General features: G+C 36.4%; 1 protein-coding gene across 1 annotated transcript in view; it reads right to left on the bottom strand.

Annotated features, from left to right (window-relative positions):
* Positions 1–23085, bottom strand: part of FIG4 (FIG4 phosphoinositide 5-phosphatase) — a 91743-nt gene that overhangs the window by 43403 nt on the left and 25255 nt on the right. Inside the window, exons 6-16 of the mRNA XM_004673758.2 lie at positions 21515–21663; positions 20168–20296; positions 18032–18132; positions 16698–16860; positions 16226–16323; positions 11962–12095; positions 10647–10763; positions 8763–8808; positions 7958–8106; positions 6309–6475; positions 426–579 (exon numbers count right to left, since the gene is read on the bottom strand). Coding sequence (XP_004673815.1) covers positions 426–579; positions 6309–6475; positions 7958–8106; positions 8763–8808; positions 10647–10763; positions 11962–12095; positions 16226–16323; positions 16698–16860; positions 18032–18132; positions 20168–20296; positions 21515–21663 — 1407 coding nt within the window. The remainder of the gene's footprint in view (positions 1–425; positions 580–6308; positions 6476–7957; positions 8107–8762; positions 8809–10646; positions 10764–11961; positions 12096–16225; positions 16324–16697; positions 16861–18031; positions 18133–20167; positions 20297–21514; positions 21664–23085) is intronic.

Genomic DNA, 23085 nt, shown 5'->3' with positions numbered 1-23085 from the left:
TATATGATGGGAGGGGTAGCTGCTGTTGTATTTTCTGAACTTGCTTCCTGTCTATCATTGTCACTTAAGAGTCGGTTGTGCTCCTAGAGGAAAGGACATGGGAATTCCAAAGTGATGCTGCTTGATGTCATACTTGCAAAATCAGGTTGACTCAATCTTAGAGACTTGAGAGCTCACATTTATAGGAAGTACTCAAAAATATATTAATGGTATACTTTAGTGAAGCCATAGCTTATGTTTGCTGATATTTTCTATCTTAGGGAAACACAAAAAACCAACAGTTAAAAACAATTTCTCAAATTCATGATCAGAACATTAAATTTCTCATGGCAAAACAGTAAGAAGGCAACGTGAGCCTAGGTGATTATTTCTCAGAAAGAAAAAGAGCTCATATTCAAAACAACAGCAAATCTACATGAACAGACTAGTAAGTAAAATACCTTCTTCTTGTTGGTAAAAGTCTCATTGTATTTTTGTGATGCAAATAAAAATCTGTTGGGAGTTCCCAGAGATGAGGTTTTCCTTCTACAGGATGGAAAACTCCCAGGAAGAGATTAATGGAATCTTGTCTATCAGCATCTAAAAGGCAAAAATATGTATTTTAGAAACTCCATTACTGGCATATACAACTGGGGAGAATGTTTTCCCAGGGCACACCTGTGATTTCACAGACCATACCACTGAAAATAAGAGTAAATTTCAAAAGCCCTATGTAAACACAAAATCTAAAACAGTTACCAAACTCTCAAGTAGAACTGAAATCCAGTTTTAACTGCTTTCCATCTTGCTCCATACCTCTCATAATACAGTGACATGTATGGTGAATATGAACTTTTTCAGTTTTAGGCTCTTAAAAATCTATAAGAAATGTCGTAATAATTTACTTTTAGAATAAAAATACATTCTCAACATTTGTTAGCTTATCTGAAACAAATACATCTTCATTGGATTGCAAAGGTGAGGAAAGACTTCAGAGATAAATAAAATGGCCTTGTTCCTAGCCATATATAACATTGAACAAGCTGGTTTGCGTAATTGCCACTTTTAATCCTTGAAAGATATTCTCTATGTCTTTAGCAGAAACAATATTTACAATGGTGTCAGCTCCCCTCAGTTGTAGGCCTGGCCCATTACCTTTTATGCTTGATAACGAAGGCAGAGTGGGCCCAGACAACGGCCTCACTCTAGCTATCTCGCTGCTCCATAATAACCTTTTCAGTCTATACCAGAAGCTAATAAAGCTACGTGTATGTTGTATTTCCTGTTCCTTCTCCTAATTATGATACAAATGCTGGTCTCCCCTTTAGTACCTGTACTGACCCCTCCCTAGCAGCCTATATTTACTCCTTCCCAGTCTTGGCTCACAACCCTGCATATTCAGACTTGGGGCAGACAGTCACAGTATCAATAATAACCTCTTTCTGAAAATAAGCATCAAACTGAGAAGATAGCACAGTAGCAATGACTGCTTTTGAAACAAGATAACAGTCTCATGAAATCATTTATCTTCCAACAACTATGGTGAACATAGATATATTTAAAATTAGCAATGTAGCTCTCATTGGGCTATGTAGTCATTTCAGCAAAAGCACTGAATGAAATAAGATATATCCAGTGTGTATTCCAGACATTGGTATTTTGACAGAAAGCGTTCCATTAAAATAGCATTTTTACCTTTTGGGCTAAAAGTTATATAAAAAGGATATGCTTATATGCCAAATTATCTGGGTCTTTTTTTTTTTTCTTAGCTATTTGTTGAGAGAAAACATGAATATTAAATGATGCATCTATTACTGCCCCAATTTTTATACACAATATAAAAATAAACATACTGCTTTTATAGTAATTACATTAGACTTCTTGAACAGCTTTAATAGCACTTAACAATTTATTCTATTCATAGTGCCTCAGAATATCTTAATTCTTTCTAGAGAAGCTTTCCATTTTTCAGTCCTATTTTCAAGTAGTTTCTTTCATCTTTTAAACCTAATAGTAGCTTCCTTCAATTTTTAGCAAGTATGATAGAATGTAAGATGTAAAAAACACAAGTAAACGAAGGATATTTCTTTAAAGGATCATAGTAAATACTTCTTAAATGTACTGCTGTGTTATAATTTCAAATACATCTATGGTATTTGTGGTCACTTAGTTCGTGGACATAAGAAAACCTTAATGATCCTAAGGAGCTCTTTCTGGCTACTTTTGACCACAAATAAGGTAATCAATGACCCTCAGGAAGACAATGGTACTTTGGATACAAACAAGGGCTTAACACAGTTGGGTATTCTCTAGTTACAGCCAACAAGAGAGCAAAATGATTTCTTCTTTTTGCATTCAATCAGCTTTAAAGGAGAAAGGAATGCACAGCATTCAAATGCTATTTAAACAGTTAACTACTACCAGTTTTCTTATAAAGTATATTTAAATAGATCAGATTTGAACATAACACTTTTAATTAGCAAAGAAATTACTTTCGGAGCTAAAATATTTGCTATTGGGCTACTATGCACTTTCTGAAGTTAACACCTATCAGTTTCATAATTGGGGAAAAAATCAGCTTCATCCTTTTATTTGAGAATCTCCTGTGTCTCACACTGGGAATATAGTAGTGTGCAAGACATACTCTGGCTCATGTGTATTTCGGAGGATGCAAGTTCTGGAAGAGACAGTCTGCCTTGAGAGGGATGGGGTAATCAGGGACAGCAGTGGAGCAAGGTGTCTGGGGATTTAACATTTGAACTGTAAGGATGAGAAGGAGGTGATCACATGGAGTTTGGAGGGCTGTGCCCAAGCAGGACTGGCAAAGGCCTGCAGGGGAACAAGCCAGCCAGCTCCAGGAACACAAAGCAGTCCAGCAAGACTGGAGGGCAGTGAGCAAGGGAAAATGCAGTATCAGCAACAAATGGCCAGATCACAGAAAACTTTCTAGGTCATTGTAAAGTTTCTTATTCCGTGTGCAATGGAAGGGAATGATGTGATTTTATTTAAGCATTGAAATGATTACTCTGGCTGCTATAATAAGCAAGAGTGGAAGCAGAGAGATGACTAAGGAGTTCTTGCAATGGTTCAGTCACTGCAGAGTTGGCACTAGTGAAAACAGCAGAAAGGGCTGGGATATATTTTGGAGGCAGAGTCAACACAATTGGCTTGAGAGATGGGATAAGGAAAAGATGGGAATCCTCTACTAGATAAGTGGGCACAGGGTAGTCACATGGATTCTTTAAAGGCAGAAAAGAAGATGGAGATCTATATAGTCTCAGGGAGAAGCAGGAAGTCAGAGAACAGAGGGGGGACACAGCACTGCAACCATGGTAATATGATATAAAGTAGATGCGATGGGTGCAGATGAGGACAAGCATCACATTTGATGAAGAGGAGGAAGTTCATCCCCAGGGATTTATTTTTTCCACTGAGTAAGGGCATGAACTAGGGGCTGCTATAGGTTAAGGAAGGAGGGGAGGTAAATAATGGCCTTTGGGAAAACAGCTGAATGAACACACAGGGCAAATGCAGTAGGACTAAAGTAGTTTTGAGTGTCCTTTGGGAACCGTAGTTAATTTAAGCTGAGAATAATAGTTGCAATTTTTCCTTTTGCTCTATATAACTGCTTTGGTGGCAAGACAGGTAGATAATTGGGTTTTAATTAGTTATTGATATTATTTACAATATTATTAAAAATAAAACAGCTTCCAATTGGCTCCCTTTGGCTGTTAGAAGGATGACCCTAGAAAGCTATCTCACTGTTCTTGATAAAGTGAAACATTCCCAGACAAGCTGCTCCTCCGTAGGCCCCTCTCAGTGGTGGGCAGACAGGGAAAGGAACTGTTTCGCTCCCTCACAGCACCACCACGATGTGGGTGATGCCACCTCAGCACTTTCTGTAACCACTGCTTCTTCATGAGGGGTGAGCTTTGAAGTCATTACTCTGAGCTGTTCTTTTAAATCTGCTTCTTTTTTTTTAATCTCTGTTTGAGGAGGATAGTTTCTTTCTGTGCAAGCATACATACATTATATTTAATTTACATGAGTGAATATACATTTAGGTGGAGAGAAAGACAGACAGGTAATCAACTGTTATAGATATCCTGTGGTTTTTTTCCCCTACATTTGAGAACTTCAGCAACAAATTCAGACTTACCAAAATGTAAGTAAAATAAAAATTAGAGAGAGCTTAACAAGAGGCTTAAGTGAATTATAAAGCCTCCTTAACATCCTACTGTAGTTATTTAGTTACCCAATATATTTCCTTAATGGTGTTCTCCAAACTGATTACATAGCCATTCATGTTTGGAAGCCAAAAGATGTTTGTCAGGGGCACATTCTAGAGCACGCTAATATTAAAGCTATAGACTTTTTAAAAAGTGAGCGTAAAAGGGGGCCTGCCGGGTTTTCCAATAACATTAATCTGTCCATACAAATCAAGGATACATTTCCTAAAAATCTAATTTCAAGTATCTTCCAGAGGCATAAGTTTTACAAAGTTATTTTGAGTGCTTTAAAGAGAAGGGTTCTATAAATATATTATCATTATATAATATTCATTACAATTTAAAAATAAGTGGTACGCCTCAGTACACCATGCTTTTCTAATAGTCTGGTTTAGTCACAGTATTCATAAAACAATTCTTTCCCACTAGTTCCTCTTTCGGTTCCATATAATTTTACTGTAGCTTTCCATTAAGTGCATGCTACTTTTCCATGACCATCTCCTTTCAGTAGTATTCCTTTCCTTTCAAATCATGTACAGTTACACACTCTTTCCCCACCCCCCAAGTATTATTAAAAACACATTACTTGGTCCCTAAGTGTCCATAATAACTACCATTACATGGGCAATGATGACAGCAGGGGAGAAGAGTGAATGACCCTTTCCATCACGGAAGTTTTAAACCTTTCATGCTACACACACCCAAAAGAGATGTGCTTTGTGGCACAGGACTTACACAACTGTAATGGGCTGAAATATGTTCCCCAAAAAGACATGTTGGAGTCTTAATCCCTAGTACCTGTGAGTAGCATCTTATCTAGAAATCGAATCCTTCTAAGTATGATGAGGTTAAAATGCAGTCACCCTGCAGTCACCCTGGGGTAAGGTGGGCTGTAAATCAAATAGGAGTCAGGACACTCAGCGGGGAAGACACTGATACAGAGAGGAGAGAGAATATCATGGGACACTGGAGGTAGATACTAAAGTGCTGTAGTGGAAGCTGAGATTCAGCAGCAAACCATTAGAAGAGAAGAAGTAAGAAAGGGTCTTCACTAGAGGCTACACTGGGAACACAGTCCTGGCAACAGCAGGATTTCTGACTTTACCTCCCAGAACTGTGAGACAATAAATCTGTTAGTTAAAATCACCAGCTTGTAATATTTTGTCAGGGGAGCCCCAGGAAACTAGTACAATAACAAAACATAACAGAGAGAAAGCCATTAGAATAACTGCAAGGCCACAGTTCACTCCAAACTATGTCTTTGCCAATCTTTCTTCTCCGTATTCTAGATGCTTTTAAATCCTTGATCAAGTTCAAGGGCCCAAGACTCATGGAATCCATCACTGACATTACTTCATAAATTCGGTGCATGGAGACACTGTTCTGTGATACTACTGTGTTGGAAACTCCATGAGCACAGAGGCAAGAAAAGTGCCATTTTAATAATCTGTTACTTTTAGTTTGCAAGGCATAAGATAAGCAAAGAGTACAATTTAGTTATTACATACTATTCATATCTAACTAACAGATGAAAAAATAAATTATATTTCATTCTTAAACAAATGTCAAGACTGTGAGCCCCATTTAAAACATAACAATAAAATATCCTCAAATGAATTAATCTATATACTGCAAACAGCAATAAAGAATGGAATATAAACTAAGGAATCAAAGTATTTTACATTATAGAAAATCTCCAATTATGAGTGGCGAAATACAAAGTGACTTATTTATTTTTTTTTACTGTGTTTATTGAGTAGTATTGGTTTATAAAACTGTATATGTTTTAGGTGAATGGGTTTACACCTCACAGCACATCCACCTCCAGAGCTCCCGTTATCTTCCACAATAGTCCACTGGGGCCCTTCCCCACTTTGTATCTACTCTCCACCCTCTCTTTCTTGTAGCCAGAATTCTAAAAGTGCCATATTTAAAACGCAAAAACTTTATCCATTTACCTACTGAGCATCTCCTAAATGCCAGACTTCTATTTAAACTTTCTAAATATTTCATTTTCATTTTAGCCGCATAGTTTAAAATCTGCATAAGAAGAATGCACATGCAGATAAGTCCTAGAAACACCTATTACTTCAGAATTACCTGAGAAAGCATTGCTGTAATATCTAGATAGGGTCTGCATGATGTCTTTTGAGTGCTGAGTCCATGGTGCTATCTTTCTGTAGGTTTTTACACGATGAACAAGTTGAGAACCACCATACTGAAGGGACAGGGTATCTCCATGATCTTCATACAGTTCCTCAAATAACCTAAGCAAAAGAAAAACGAGGATTAAAAAATTTTACCAAAAGTATTGCATTTATTTTTGTTGTTGTTGAACATTTTTATTTTCTTACATTGTTCATTTTGGTACAATATATGATTTCTCCCCTCAGGTATAGTCCCCTGAAATATCCCACCACCACATCAACTGTGATCCGTCACCATAGTACCTTGTGCTCTTCCCTCCCCTGTCTTGACCACGCTCTCTCTCTCTCTCTCTCTCTCTCTCTCTCTTTCTCCCCTGCTCACATTACATATTATTTACTTAGCCACAAACTCAAAACAGATCTTTTACTTTCATGAATTCCTCTGAATCTTACAAGTAGACACTTTCAAGGAGACTCCTCAACATCTTGAAGATAAATGCAAGTGTATTCAATTTTATTGTGATACTCTAATAAGCAACAAGTCATGAAAGACACCAAAAAGGAAGCAGGGGGCACCAAAATTATGACCCACCAGTGCCACACAAAGCTGCTTCTAACTGTGCTAAAAGACTCATGTCTTTCTGCAGCTTGCCAGATCAATTTGCCTCCCATGACAGAATTTTCTGTTCTCTGAATTGCCTCTGAAAAAATGGTAATGTTCTTTTCAGACAGATAAACAATATTCTTTTTTAGAAATAAGTACATGTTTGGAATGTATGTTTCTTCAAGTGTGTGTTAAGGTTTTTAATGCAGTTGTATCTGTGGATCTGGCTAGTCAAAAGGTAACAGAGCCTTTATGAGTGTCTCGGATGCCCAGTAATACATCATTGTATTGTCAAGAAGCAGTGTTTCATGCAATGTTATAAATCCAATGCACAGTGAAGAAACTGTAATACCTAATAAAGGATCATTTTTATGTCTTATATTTTTTTTTTAAAGATTTATTTATTTATTCATACAGAACTGGGGTACAGGCCAGAGGCTCAGGGGCGGTGAGAGGCTTCACCAGAGACAGAGTGGGGAGCAGAACAGGCAGATCTACGAAGTACACTGCTGAGGGAAGCAGCGGGCGGGCCAGGAGAGGTCTGGCTCGCCATGTGGTCTCCTCCGGGGCAGGCGGCAGGCGGGAATCGAACTCATGCGGAAGTGGCTTCAGATTCTCAGTGCTGTGCTTTAACCCGCTGCGCCACCAGGGAGGGCCTATGTCTTATATTTTTAATTCAAAATGCATGAAAGTACATTACTTTTCTTTTAGAGGCAAAGTGGATTTGCTTTTTTAAAAACTCATTTGTTTAAATACTTCATGTTTACCTAAAGAACTTAATATTTATTGATAAGTAACACAAACTAAAAACCCAAAAACCATGGCAACAACACATAAGTCTTTTAAAAATATTAGTTACAAAATTAATATGAATAATAACTTTAGCAGCATAAGTTTTGAGAGGCTAAAAGCAGAAATTAATTCATAAAAGCCCCAATTAGTAGTAAGGTTTGCTTTCCTTAATTATCAGAATTCAAAGGGCAAAACATTAGGCTTACCTAACTGCATCTGTATCAAATTGGAGATTAGGTTTGTCAATCAATCCCAAGGAATACAGCTGGTAAGCCAGAGCACATTTCCCCACCATAAACTGCGCTGTGTTAGTGCGATCCAAACAGTCTACACAGTTGGTCCGAAGAACGCCAGTCTAAAGAGAAATACCCTAACTTTCAGCCATTATTCAATCACCAAACAATTCTCATACTACTTTAGATTTCTTAATAGAAGCAGAAGAAAGGCTACAGGCAGGATATTACTCCTGAACAAATATTCAAGAACACTTTTCAAATTTAGAAAGGTTATAGTTTCTGCTCACCTAATATTACTCCCACAGCATCAATACACCTGCTTAATTATGTCTGAATTTTTTCCATTAGTTTAACAAGATAAAGCAAATGGCTAACATTATCCACATGTACAAATTAGTAATATATGCTTTTTGAAATCTCTACAAAACAAATATATTCAGTGGTTGAGGCTGCATCATTCTTAATGCATCATTAAAAGACACAACAACCGTATCTGGCTCAATTTTCAAAGTCATCCTAATTTATTACTTTCACATTCCTGTTTATGTTTCTATTCCCAAAATAAAATTTAATATATAAAATAATCTATGAGCCATTATAATTTCAACTGCATATCTTTTGTAAGAATTAAACACTAGCAACAAGGCTTGTTAAAATCATCTTCAAAAGAGTAATAATTTACATTAAGTACATTAGTTTTCTCCTAGGTTGCTTTAAAAAAAAAATTCATTGTGAACATAAGCTTTAAGCATTAACAACAGAATGTTTTCTATACCTGAAGGCGGCCAGTGGAGATGACACATCCTCCTAGTTCATTCCACCTGTTTAAAAATAGATAATTAAAAAAATAAATTAATAGCATAATCTATATTGATTTTTAAATCAATGTATCTTTTAATCAATGGCTCTTTACTAAGATTATAAAATCAAGGTAATGGAGGTGAATGCACCTGAACAATTACCTGATTCTGTTCACTTTCAATTCTTTTCAGGTAAGTGAATGTGCAGAGCCCTGGCCAAGAACATCTTAATGTTTCCCACACTGCCATTTTGTCACCCATGTACAACTAAAATCTCTCTTGCTTTAATGTAAGCCCATTTCCCATTTTATCCCTAAAGACATAAATAATAATTGTAGGGATTTTTTTGTAATAAAATCTTCCATACCTATCCTTCTCCACTCAGTTCTCTACCTCCTTCAACTTTTCTTCATGGAGATTTGCAACATTCCTTTGCAAGTTATTATCATTTTCCTTCTTATTTTCTTTAAGTACTTAGTATGTGTTTTGTTATAAAGTACTATATAATGATAACTACATTTTATTTTAATTATTTAAAAGAAGGTACATTGAAGGAAAGAGTTAACCCAGCACGCCTTGACTTATCTAAAAAGGCCTGCTTGCAAGGTTGGCCTGTAGTTGGCATCTGGAAACTTGGGTTTCCACCATGCCCAGACAGACAAGAGTGGTTTCCTGAGCCTCAACTGTTTGTACAAACAGTATTGTTTTGCTAAACACCTTGTTTCCTTTTGAGACTCTGGAGTTTTGGTACATGACAGGCAGAGACTGCTCACATGACCAACCTCCAACAAAAAGACTGCACCGAGTCTCTGGAAAGCTCCACTGGTTGGTAGCATTTCCACCACACTGTCACAAAGCGCTGACGCGGAAATGAAGCATGTTCTGTATGACTACACTGGGAGAGAACTCTGGAAGCTTAGCTTGATTTCCTCTGGACATTACCCCTGTTGCCTTTTCCTTTTGCTAATTTTGCTTTATTGTAACAATGGGTGCAATAGGTTGAGTCTTTTCAGTTCTCCTAGAGAAAGTGATTTTAGAGATCCCAGGAAAATTTAAACTGTAACAAATACAAACTCTACCAAAGAACTGCTTTCAAAGACAAATACTAGTTGCTTGTTATTGTTTTCCCTTTGGGATTTTTTTTTTTTAACATTACAGCTAATTAGGTTAGCTGGAAATAAAATGATAGAAGTATATAATATTTTATCCTTAACAATTAAATAAAACAGATCCTTGATTGGAAGATGCTAACAAAGTACTAATGAAAGACTAATTGTGAGCAAGTTTCGATTCCTACTTAATAATGAAAAACAGAATTCACTGCATAAAGTTTTATTTTATAGATATGTTTTATGTATCTCCACAAAGCAATAGATAAAGATTCCATAGTATCCCTCACCGCAAATAACCAGCAGAGTAATTCCTTACAGTGAACGACTAGTCACTGGAGTCACATGAGCAGAGTACCTCCCCAAAGCACTAAATTCATCCATTTCCAAATCATGCAAACTGCTTATATTTACAAAATTTTTATATTCATATGAGCAACATTCTTGATTTATTTTAAGTTTTTTTTTAAAGAATTATTAATTTATGCACACATAACTGGGATACAGGCCAGAGGTGCAGGGGCGGGGAGAGGATTCACCAGGGACAGAGTGGGGAGCAGAACAGGCAGATTAATGAAGTACACTGCTGAGGGGAGCAGCGGGCGGGTCAGGAGAGGTCTGCTGCGCCATGTGGGTCATCTCCGGGGTGAGGATTGAATTCATGAAGTGGCTTTAGCTTCTTAGTGCTGTGCGTTAACACAAGGCAACACCAGGGAGGGCCTATTTTAAGTTTTTAAATACTATACATACTTTTCATCTGGCCTCAAGATGCTGCAGTAGGAATCGGGGCGGTTTACAAAGAAACCTGTTTTCTTCACCACACTTTCTGCAATCACGTTCAGTCGATCAAGAACATTACATAGTTTGCTGAGGAGGAAGAATGGGATAGGTGAGAAAATCCCAAGTTTTAAAGCATATCATCTTTATAACTGAAGTAAATCACATTGAAAGTAATGATAATTCATTTTTAAAATCTCTCAAAGTATCCTCAATAACTAGTAAGCTTTTATACAAAGACATGGGAAGGACCTGTAATTTAATATTAAGTATTGACAAGGCTTAATCTTGGCACATTACATCCCTGCAAGAAGTTTCCCTTGGGAGAAGCCTTCACTCCTCAAGAGTTAAGTCAGCCAAGTCAATGCGCATTCATAAAGTGACCACAAAGAGAACACAATGCACAATGTACAATGAGGGTGGCAGGAGAAGAAAGCACTAGAAAACAAATTAATCTGAATGGCACCAGCCTACAAACAGGCTCACAATAATTTCTCTTTTCTGAGAAAGCGTAATTGTGTGTGTAAGGGTGTGCAACTGTGTACGTGTAGTTAGCATTAAATGGTTTAGAAAAGAAATGAGTTGCATGTAAAAAATACAGTAACTTAAAAAAATAAGACCTCAAAATAGACTTAATATTGCTAATTGTAAATGAGCAATGAAGGGTTAGCGAAAGTTCCTTAAACAAGATGAATTTTCAATCATTCTGAGGTAAAAGAGAAGAGGGAAAGCAAACCCAAGGGGTTGGGGTGGGGGACACACAACAGGAACACAGGCTGTGGGTGGCACTGCTGCATTTAGGGCAGAACACGAAGGTTAGATTTCCAGGCACAGAGCAGCCCTGGGAATACAGAGAAGTCTTTACATTCTGGAACCAACCAACCAATGGGGCTTAGCACTATACTAAAGCTCTCAGATTTACAATGAACAAGTCAGGAGTTGTTGCAGCTTCATCCAGAGGGAGACCAACAGAAAATGGCATCTGAGAAAGTGATTAAAAAGAGAAACAGAGTGAAAGAGAAAAAAGCAAAACTAAGGAAAAGAATAGAGAAGAGATGTTTTGAAATAAATAGATAGATTAGGAGAATTTGCAGATGTTGTAAATAACAGGCAAACAGGACTCTGGTCAATTAATTTTAGTGCTGAAATTTTATGCCAACAGCAAAACATCCATGAAGCAAATCCATGAAAAAAATTGAGAGTGGCATTTGCTTTAACACAGACATCAACCTCTATTTTACATTACAAGAAAGGGGAAATATAACTAGATATATGAATATCTATTCACCTTTTAGTATACTTGGCCATATCCCAAGGAATATAGACAATAGTGTGCTCAGGAGGCAAAAACTGGTTGAGGTATGTCACAGCAGCTACAAGTTCTTCACTCAGGATTCTCTCATGCTTTCTTTTCTCTCGTTCCTTTATCAAAAATCAAAGATTTTCAGTATTCTAATTACTTTAAATCAGAGGAATAGACTTAACATTTTTACTTCTCAGCTAATGTAAGACAAAAATATACTGAAATAAAACTTACCTACTTAGGTTAATTTAAATGCAAAGAAATACTTCAATGAATTAAAATCAACAGGTAATAAACTTGAAGACTCAAGGAGGTCATATTTCTTCCTGGCACCCTCCCACAGCCCAAAAGAAGTCCACAAGCTCACCCTATATATTCTATACCCCACTCAAGTAAGACAAAAAGAAGGGACTCCCCACTCACACCCCAGCCCCCACCCCATGCCAGCCAGCTAAGCATCGTACAGAAATCAACAGGGTCTGGATGATTAATCCTAAACTGGCATAGCAGAAAGCACTTTCACAGTCTTCATTTGGCTTTAAATACAACTCTTAGAAAATACCCTGTGAGGTAACCAAAGCAGGCACTTTTATACTCTGGTTGAATGAAATGAAGTTGAGAGGCATTCCTGGGGCTAAATCTGACCACCTGCCTCGTTGTTTGTGGCACAACCTTAGATATTACACAGCCTCTCACTTCAGCTGGGGGAGTGCTTTACTGTGCAGCTCTAAGGTTAGCATGCTAACTCTGCCATGAACTGGCCATGTGACCTTGGGTTAACTTCCCTAGGCCCCCACTTCTTCATCTATAAAAGGTGGTTACCAATATTATCTCCGTATAGCATTAATGTAAAGTTTAAATGGGATAAAGCATAATAACTTCTTACCAAAGCATCTGGCACATGGTAAATATTAACAAAAATTCACTATTTTTATTGTTATCCCTGTCAGGCCTTAACATAGAAACAGAAAAAACAATTCAGCAGTAGTGATAATGATATGGTATTACAACACTATTGCTGGCATGAAAATAAATCTATGTTGTTTTCAATCATGGTGATTACTTTTCAACTGCCATGATTTTAATTAAATAACCACTGTGGAAATTTAAAAGAAAAAAAAGGGTATCCATTTTACAGCTGAATAAATGAAATGGAAGAATTATTGATAGATAAGAATTGATTAGAAACAGAGCTAAACCAGTTTAGGATGAAAATATTCTTAGGTTATTTTTACATCTTGGAAAAATGAAATTATATACAAAGAAACTTTCTCAACAGCATGGTAAGTCAACAAGAGAGATGAAAACTATTTGAAATGTTTATATCAAATCTAACTTTTTATGAGATGTAGACAAAAGATTGTTTAATCAACCTTCAGTTATCCCAATGTAAAGGATCTATTCATGCATTGCTGTTTCACAGTGGACTAATATTAGTGGATTGTTTAGTCAGTCTTTATAGAATCATTCTCTTTTAGCAATCAAATGTAAACTTCAAATATACAAGGAACTTTACATATTATTTCAAAGGGTTCAGAGACCTACACTAACAGCTATCCAGGGTCCCCAGATGAGAACCTTTATGCAGGGTTATACTTGATCCCAGGCTAATTTCTTACTCATCGCCAGTGGCAGCATAAAAAGCATAGAGATTGCTGTGAAATGTCTATCATTAGTATCTCAAACTCCGACAAGTGGGATGGGTAGGGGTGGGAGGTGTGGAAGTAGTTCACTATAGAGGGTAAAGAGAAAAGAAATTGAGAGAAGAGTCCGATTTCGTAATTTCACGGGGAAGCAACATGATGAGTGAATATCCGTTAGTAGCACTCTATACACACACATGCTTTCTTTGACCCCTTTATCACAAGTTAATAAGGTTCTTCCAGTGAACTGAATGAACATCTTTTATCTTACAAATAAAAGAACTGACAAAAGTATATGACAGTAAAATGACAAAATAATGACCAAAAAAATTCTATTTCACAAAAAAAAAATTTAATTCCCAAACTATTTTCCAGTTAATCTCTAGTTGGTGCCAGTACTGTTATAACAATGGAATACAAGTACAATTTTAAATCCATTCACAGTCCTTTAAATATTTTAAAAAACAATGTACATTTGAGAAATCTGGAAAATAACACTGCTATCAGCTATTATTTTTATGCTGGATATTTAATAGAGAATTTGGACTAACTCTCATTTTTAACCACTATATATAAATTCTATAAAACATGGAGAACATACATGCTTTAGGTCAATGTATAAATTATAGTGAAGACCTGTATTATAGTGTTTTAGCAATAATTTATTTCTATACAAACAACATCTTAATTTCTACACATTTATTGGAAAAGTACACATGAAGGTTTTTGTTACTGGAGTTTTCCTACTTTAATTTCCCAACAGTATATATTATACTAATATTCAGCAGGAGGCTAAGATTGCAGACTATCCAGCTATTTGCCTTGTATTTTTCTGAGTTGACAGATGCAAGAAATCAAGAGCATGAAACTTTTGAATGATTGTGAATTAATGTAAATGAAAGCCTAGAAAATGATGTGTTTAATGTCAGAGTGACTTATTTTACAATGTCAGCCCCTGGTTGACTGCACTAATTATATCAGCCAAAGAACAACAAAGGAAGAAGTGATGCTGATTTTCCCACTGTATCCAGCTCCCCCTCCTCGTTCCTCCTCCCCATCTGGCACCTCTCAGGCTATATTCCTCCAAACTCTTGATTTAAAACACAAACATGTACACATATATACACCTCTTCCTTTGAACCCATGAATTTCATTATTTGGGCCTCTCCTGGGAACTGGCTTACAGTCTTTCTCCCTACCTTGAGCTTTGCCTCTACCCTGGGCAACTTTCAGAACCTCTACAGCGGTCCTCTTCTACTTCTCACCCTCAGATCTTTAATAAAGTCAGCATCACAGGTAATTCCTTTGCCTTCAATAATTCTTATCCAGAGTCTCTTGTAAGATATCTTGTTTTAAATACCTCACCGCACAAGGACCTCAATCCACTCTGTGGACCAGCTTTCCGAATTTGTCCCCTTGCGTATCCAACTCAGATTTCCTGGCCCACTTCTGTAATGCTCTTACCATACCCAAAAATTCTCTGATGCTGTCTTTTTATATCATACCTGTCTGACAAAATTAAATTAAGTGAACCCAATCATCGATTTTATTTGTGCTTATAGACACACAAGAGCCCATACAATAAAATTCAGCCAATAGAAGAATGACTGTGGGTGTCTCAAGTCAACTTACCCTCCCAACTTACACTACCCTCAAGCTGAGCAGATGACCTTTCCTCCCACCCTAAGAAGTTAAAGCCATCAGGAGAAAGTACACACCCTATGACTCTCAGTCCCATCACAGAAACAATTTCTCTATCCACATTTCCCATTTCATTCTTTCCTCCTTTTGTAAGTACATGATGCCACTTCTCACTCTTCTTCTCTCTTGTATGTTGTACTGCTTCCCACTGACACTCCCTATAGGCTTTTAAACATATCTTTAGGATCTCTTTAGAAAATGAAAAAAACATGACTTCTCCTTCATTTTTCATCAGGTACTCCTGTGCAAGGGAAGGATACTATATTCAATGCTACCACTTGCTCATATTTTTTTTAATCAAAGTAATCTTGCATTATAACATTATAGACAGTTTAGGTATTCACGGCTGAACCACACCTCAGTTCATTTTAGTCAATGTCCTCAACGCTGTTAACAACAATGAGCATTTCTTCCATTTTCATCTTATTTGACCCTTCAGCTGTATTTTCTGTTGCTGATCACTTACTTCATTGTGAAACATGCCGTATCCTAATTAGTTATGTACTAATTTGTCCTGGATACCATCTGGATTGTCAAGAAAGCTGGCTATCAAGACTAGGCTGTGGCTGTTTCATCTCCATGCTTCCTTCCTAAATTATCCTAGAAATTTAATCAGAATTTCACCCATAGCTACCTCACACAATAAGTCAAAAGACTGACATAGTGTATTGCTCTCTTCCCTTGCAAACATACCACTGATTGTCCTAGGTACCAGGGAAGAGGTTACATGGATTCTGAGGCCAAATGGGAATGGCTTAGGAGACTAGAGTACAGTGAGATGTGACAGCAGATGAATATATTAAGCATCTCCTCTGATGAGAAATAAGGAGGCAAACCCTTTGTGCTGAGAAAAAAGTTGCCCAGGATAACTGAATTTCATAACCAAACAGATGAGCAAACAATACCTTCACTAAATTCAAAATGATGATGGGCGAGCCAAATCTCTGTAGCATCTGATCGAAGTGAAGGGCAGCCACATGTGCAAATGGATCTGCCTGATCCACTGAGAAGGGGAAAAAAGATGAGTGAATACCAGAATCAAACTTAAAGCAGGATTTTTGTTAAAGAATGTAATTCAACTAATCTTCTAGTAGTTTCAATTCTCAAGTTCCTCTTGAGGAGTTTATCAGGCATTCGTCCTCATCTATTTATTGAATGTGATTGATTTTTACATTTCTGAAGCGAATATTTAAAATATTAAAAATGTATAGCGCAAACTAAAAAAAAAGTTATTGAAAAATAGATGTCTCTTCTAAATTAACTACTTTCCAGTACTGAAACTTAGCTAAAAAATCTAAGTACTTATGCGACATCTAGATGAAAGTTCATAATCAGTGAGTAAATAAGAGATAATGTTAAAAAGATTATTCCACGCACATGTAATAGGTGGCTTAGGCATCATAGTTGAAATGTCCTGAGACCAGTACAAAGGAACTGATCCTCTAACTTGTACATACGAAGAATAACTTCCTGCAGTAAAAGACATTACAGAAGCATCACAGAGTATTTGTTCTGTCTCCACTTCATTTGCAACATCACCCTGAAAATAAAAGTACATTTAAAATTATTTTATGTTCTTAGAATTTTTAATGGAAAAATTTCAAGTACACAATGGAGTTATAATTCTTATTCTTAGTATGTCTTAACAGAGGTAAATGTTGATCAAAATTCAATGTGCACATTAGAAAGCCATTAAAATGCAATAAAGGAAGACAATTATAAATTGAGAATAGATTAAGAAAAAATAAAATAAAATAGCTAATAACACAAATAGTAGAGAACAGCTTGAGTGGCATAAATAGTGATAGACAAGAAAGAAAAACAATTACATGAGATCATAGAGGAGTGAAAGAACAGTGGGATATAAAAGTCAATTCTAAAGACTAAGGAGGACTTAAAAGCACAAAAGAGTGAGCACCAAATAATGCCTAATAGATGGGGAGAAAAGCATTGAGGATGTTTTATTTATAAAAATATAAAGGATATGACGAAGAATACTTTTAGAGGCATTAATAATATTTCTGTTTGATTATCCTTTCGATCTTTAAAAATAAATAATAAAGTGGCAAACTTTCATTTTTAAAGGACCAGTTACAGCTATTTTCATTGTTCATGCTTTTAAGAAAAATGTTGCTGATTTAAGATCATCAAAAGCCAATGTCTCAACCAATCTGTCTACTCAATCACACATCTGAGAGGTGAATTTTGTTGCTGTTATTTTCTAGTGGTGAACAGAATAAGGAGTCTGCTTTGATACAAACTAAAACAGAGGGAGAGTAAAGGTCTCTCTCAATTTGGTCTTCCTATCAGAAATACATTTCCAGTAAATGTTCCCTTCTGTTCCCTGGGCCTCTGCATTATGTATGCACTATATTTTTCCATATAGTACAAAATGGCTCATCCTCCAAAACATTAGGCATTTCATAACTCCCTAAACCATTGCATAATACTCTCTAAGGTAACTGACTTTTCAGAACATCTGTATATTAGTCATATTTCTCACAAATTTCAGATTCACTAAGGAATTATTCTTTTTTATTCAAGAGACTAAGTTTATTATAAAAGGAGAGAAGAGTAAAGGACATCTGCAGAGATACAAGCAGGAAGAAGGAGCTGCTACAAAATTCTTCTGTTGATAACATCCCAAATTAAGTAATTCCACCTTCTGAAATCTACTTTGTTTCACCTGTCAGAAAAACTTTAAAGCTTACCTCACAGTTTGCACCTCTCTTTAGAAAACGAGTCCCAGCAAACCTACTGGATCTTCTAGCTATTAGGGTGACATACACTGGTCGACCGTAGATCAATAGCTCTTAGAAATCAAGTTAAAGCCTTTTAGCATGAATGACTGACAACACACCAAAAGAGGCATTACACCTTAAATGCAAAATTAGATACATCTTGTCCATTGGATTAACAAGCATCAAGAAGCACCACCCAAGAATGGGATAGCACCGGGTCTGACAGTTCTTTTGAATCATACAAGTGTTATAGCAAAAGCAGCCTTCTTGAAGGAGTAGTTCCCAGTTTTAGAGGAAATGGCAATTACACTTGGGGTTTCTGGCTAAGGAAAGACCTGGTCTTTCTCCCTGTAGCCAACCAAAGGATGTAAACAGGCACAACTAATTCTACCTTAGCCTTTACAGAGCATACATTTCTCAAAGGAGCATATGTGAATTAACAGCAATATATAATGCTGAGGGAGTAGAGTGAGTATAATACTGTAAAAGCAATTCAATGTCTCCTAACTGGAAAAATTGAATGCTGTGAATTGTTTAGCCGACGAACACCTTACTAGTTATGTTCCCTATTTAAGTTCCCGAACCTCAGTTTCATCTTCTATAGAATGGTGTAAGTACTAATAAAGTAACTAACTTTATCAGGTGGTTGGAAGGACTAAAATAGGTAATATATATAAGTGCTCAATGAACAGCAATTGTTTTTAGTATTTGTAGACTTTAGGACTCATTAAATTCTTGATGTCACTTAAACTAGTGAGCTTCAAAATTATAATCTATGATGCTATTTACTATAATCTATGACATTCTTTTAAATAAAAAGCCAAATCTTGAGCTAACTCTTAGCAATATGATTCAGTTTAAGACTTCCTTTTAGAAACAGTAGCACATGTTTTTTGAGTCCTTGGTAGTAAAATCTGTGTCCAGATAGATTTGACTTTTGGAAACAGAAAAAGTAATTCAGGAACAAATGTCATTATTCAATAAAGGATCAAGCAGATAATACCCTCACCAGTTGAACCTAATGAGAAAGTAATGAAACTGTTAATGTAATGCACTATTTAAATCTCACTCATCTTCATTTCAAAATTCCTGTGTCATCATCTAGTCTTTCTTCACCCACACTTACAATAGCCCTCTTCAAGGTTAACCTTTCCTGCTGTACCCCTTGGGCCCCTTGATTCCATTCTTCCCAAATGCTATAGTACAAAACAACATAATATTGGTAACTATCACCCACTCCTTTAAAATTTTCACCTTGGTCTCAAAATGTCTAAAACACAAGAAGAATGTCAATCAGAAAACATGCTGAAAACACACAAAAATACCCTATATGATCTCAAAAACATAAACAGTATACACTGCCATCCTAAGCTTTATAACATACAAGTACTTTTTTAGAAGGATTCAACGTAGCTAGAAATGAAAGACAAACTTACAAAATTAACCAAAGACTCCATCTACTTCAACTTAATCTATTATGCCCCCTTTCAATCCAGACCTGGACCTACACCATTATAATCTTTTTCTCACTCATTTCCCTCCTTCCAGTCTTACCTTACTTCATCCAACTTGAAAATGGCTGTCAACTCAAGCTTCTTAAATACTTCACATGTGTCACCCTCTCATAAAAGCAAAACAAATGAAAAACCTAACTCTCTGAAGTGTTCATACCAAATCCAAAGTCCTTAGTCTGACATCAAAACAATCTGGTAACTGACAACCTGGCCCCCTTACACCCTCCTCCTCCCCCAACTTTACACCTACCAGAGATGTATACATGAGCACCAGCACATCTCCAAGGACTTTTCCATTTCTACTCAAAGAGCTTCCTTGCTTGCTGCTTTGGCCTGAGTTTGTTCAGGGTCTAGCCCAAGTTCTAGTTTTCCTTTGAACCTACACCATCTTTCTACTAGATTCTCTACTCCTCCCAAATAATCATGATATGTAATACCTGTTTCCAATTCTCTTTTACATACCAGTGATCTGTATTCCTCTTTGTGTTCACTACTTGTTGTCACAAATAAAATGCCTGTTTGTACATCGTTTCCTTCAAATGGGTTTAAACATAAGCTAAATAACATGTTCTTTTTTTTTTTTAAAGGATACTTGACTGCCCACAGAACCCATGAATAATATACAATAGCCAGTCACGATGCACATTATTTTTAATTATATCCAGAAGTTCACCATTCCATACATACTTCATATAAGGCTCGCTACAGATCCCAAATACACCTGGAAAATAAAAGATGTCAGAAAGATAAATAAATTAGTTGATATTCAGCTCATTTTCAAGATTTTAAACTTCTGTTTTAAACTTCAAAATAAAAATGCCTGATGAATAGCATTGCCATTTTCAGTGGATATGATTAATTTCATCACGCAGCACACTGTGCAGATTCTGTACAATGTCAAAGAATAATGACATTTTCTGATGTGTACCAATTTTAACCCTAAGAGAAAAGAAAATAACTAGAAAATTAAGGACATGGCTAAAAAATACATAAATAAAACCAAGAAACAGCACAGAGCAGCAACCATGAGTACCACTTTAAATCACACCAAAAGTCTAGTCTAGTACTAAATTACATGACTGGTTAAAATTTTGTACATATTCCAAACAATGTCTTCCCAAGAATCTAGCATGAAATTTCTGGCTGAACCACAACTGAAATTGTAACAGGGTAGCCCCCAGGAACAGGGAGGTTCTAGGTTCCCTGCCCCACCCAGAAAGAGGGTGGAGCTGAGCAGGGAGGAAAATCTAGAGAGGAGACTCAAGAGGAAGGAAGTAGGACAGGGAGCCAGAAGGTGACGTGAGGGAGACACATGTAGCAGAGAGACATGAAGAAACTGTGCTTGCTTCTTAGTCCTGGACTGGGTGAAACATGTGGGTGAGATACTGATGGGCAGGCTGACTATAGCAACGTTTATCTTGATTTTGTTTTTGCTTTTTTTCTTCCCAGACTTGTCTGGCCATTTCTGACCCTTTACTATGAGTCCCTTCCAGAAGGTGCTTTACACTTGTGACAGGCTTTCAGGCCTTGCTTTGGGCCAATCCCTTTTGGGTAGACTTTACCCACTAGGAGATGGGTGACTTTGAGTGTTTGACTTAGAAACTATCTTCTTTGTCTTTTCTGTGTTGCACACTAATTGTATTAAAGTTCCTTTCCATTAAAGGTCTTCTATGTTTTGTCTTGATGGGACAGGTGGCAGAACCTATTTAGAGCAGGCAGATTTGGGGGTTCAGTGGTGTTCCTCTCTTCCTTGCCCTGTACCAGAATCACTTGTTATTTAACAATCTCTATAAAAATGAATTGATTACATTAATGTATCTGGAAAATCTTCATGTAAAGGCAAAGAACAATGAGGGATGGAGAAATGTGAGGAATAAAATGAGATTTCATTTCATGGGTGCTACATTAACATTCATTAGCTGTGCTGAAAATCACCTACCGCTGCCACCCTGTGTAATTAATCCTTCATCTTCAAAGATGTCAAAAGTCTCCTGGCGAGTCTGGGTCATTTCTGACTTCAACATCTCCAGGGGCATTCGTAAGACCGTGAGATTATATTGAAGTGAGTGGGACAAATCATAGCTGTAACTAAGAACATAACTGAAACTTAGTAAGAATAACAAAAGCAAAACGTATTTCCCGTACCTTGGAACCCATATGAAATTAAAACCCATTAACTAAATTATTTAGTACCTGTTACTTTCCTTAGAAACAGCACTATTCCAATAAACACTGTATACTATGAATATAACTGGAAATTAAAAAATCATTTCATGAGTTAGGTACTTAGAAATACATGTTATAATGTGAGTAACCTATAGTCATTGATCTGCAAAGTGCAGTTTTTGCTTCACAATGAATTCAGTCTAAACTCATGGTCTTATGCAAAGGGGGACTCACAATGTTTCTGAAAGTTCTATGAGTGTAACAGTACCCAATGCAATAGTGCATAGTTTACCTATGTGCAGAAATCAGTCTATTAATTAGTGTAGTGATGGCAGTATTATAACTACACAGCAAAACAGCAAAAAGCAAGTAACATGCCATTACAGTGAAACATGGAAGAGAAACAGCCATCCAAAATACTACAGCAATCCGAGCAAAAGAAACCCTTCATCATCCTGATTTCACATAATAAGTTTTTATAAACAACTTTAGCTAGCTATCTTTAACACAGAATTTCATGATATGTAGAATTATTTAGGTTTATACAAATTTGCATTTTAGTAATATTTCAGTATGGTTACAATTCTGTCTAGAGATAGACACACATTATTTTAATTATTTTTTATTCATATAATTTGAAATTGATTTGTTTCACTTATGAAATTCAGTTTTGCCATTTTTCTTGATAGAGCCACTAATTTTACCAGCATCAACTCTCACAGGGATAAAATTCTATTAAAATAATTAATTTCTTTCATTTTTACATTAATGGAGCCATAATCCACCCAACATGATATTTTCTTTATTTCATGGCTAAATGGCTAATTATACTAACAATTTTTAAATGTTTAAAATACATGTATTTTCTTAAAATCTATCTAAAAGTAGCAAAACACTAACTTTGAAAATATATCTGCATCCCCACTTTCACAGCAGCATTATTTATAACAGTCAGGTCAGGGATACAACCTAAGTGTTTACTGAAGAATGAATGGACAAAAACATACACATACCATGCAATAAGAAAATGAAGAAGAAATTGTACCATTTGAGACAATGTGGATATACCTTGAAGGCATTATGCCATAGGCAGTAACAGAGAGAAAAACAATATTGGATACTCTTCCTTGGAGGTACAAGAGGTACAATCTTTTTTTTTTTTTTTTTTTTTTTTTTTAAGAGCAGGTTTATTAGAAAAGGGACAGGAAAGGAAAGGTAGAGGTGTGATCTTAAACAGCCAAACTCATGGAAAACGAGATGGGCCTTGTACTTACCAAGTCAGGGCATTAAGGGAAGGGGGTTTGGAGAGATATAGTCAGCCAGGCAGTTTCCAGTTAAAAGACC

The sequence above is a fragment of the Condylura cristata genome, unplaced genomic scaffold, assembly GCF_000260355.1.
Source record: "Condylura cristata isolate star-nosed mole 26May11 unplaced genomic scaffold, ConCri1.0 scaffold00001, whole genome shotgun sequence".
Classification (NCBI taxonomy): domain Eukaryota; kingdom Metazoa; phylum Chordata; class Mammalia; order Eulipotyphla; family Talpidae; genus Condylura; species Condylura cristata.
The sequence above is the reverse complement of the archived record's forward strand: the minus strand, read 5'-3'. Positions and strand labels throughout refer to the sequence as shown.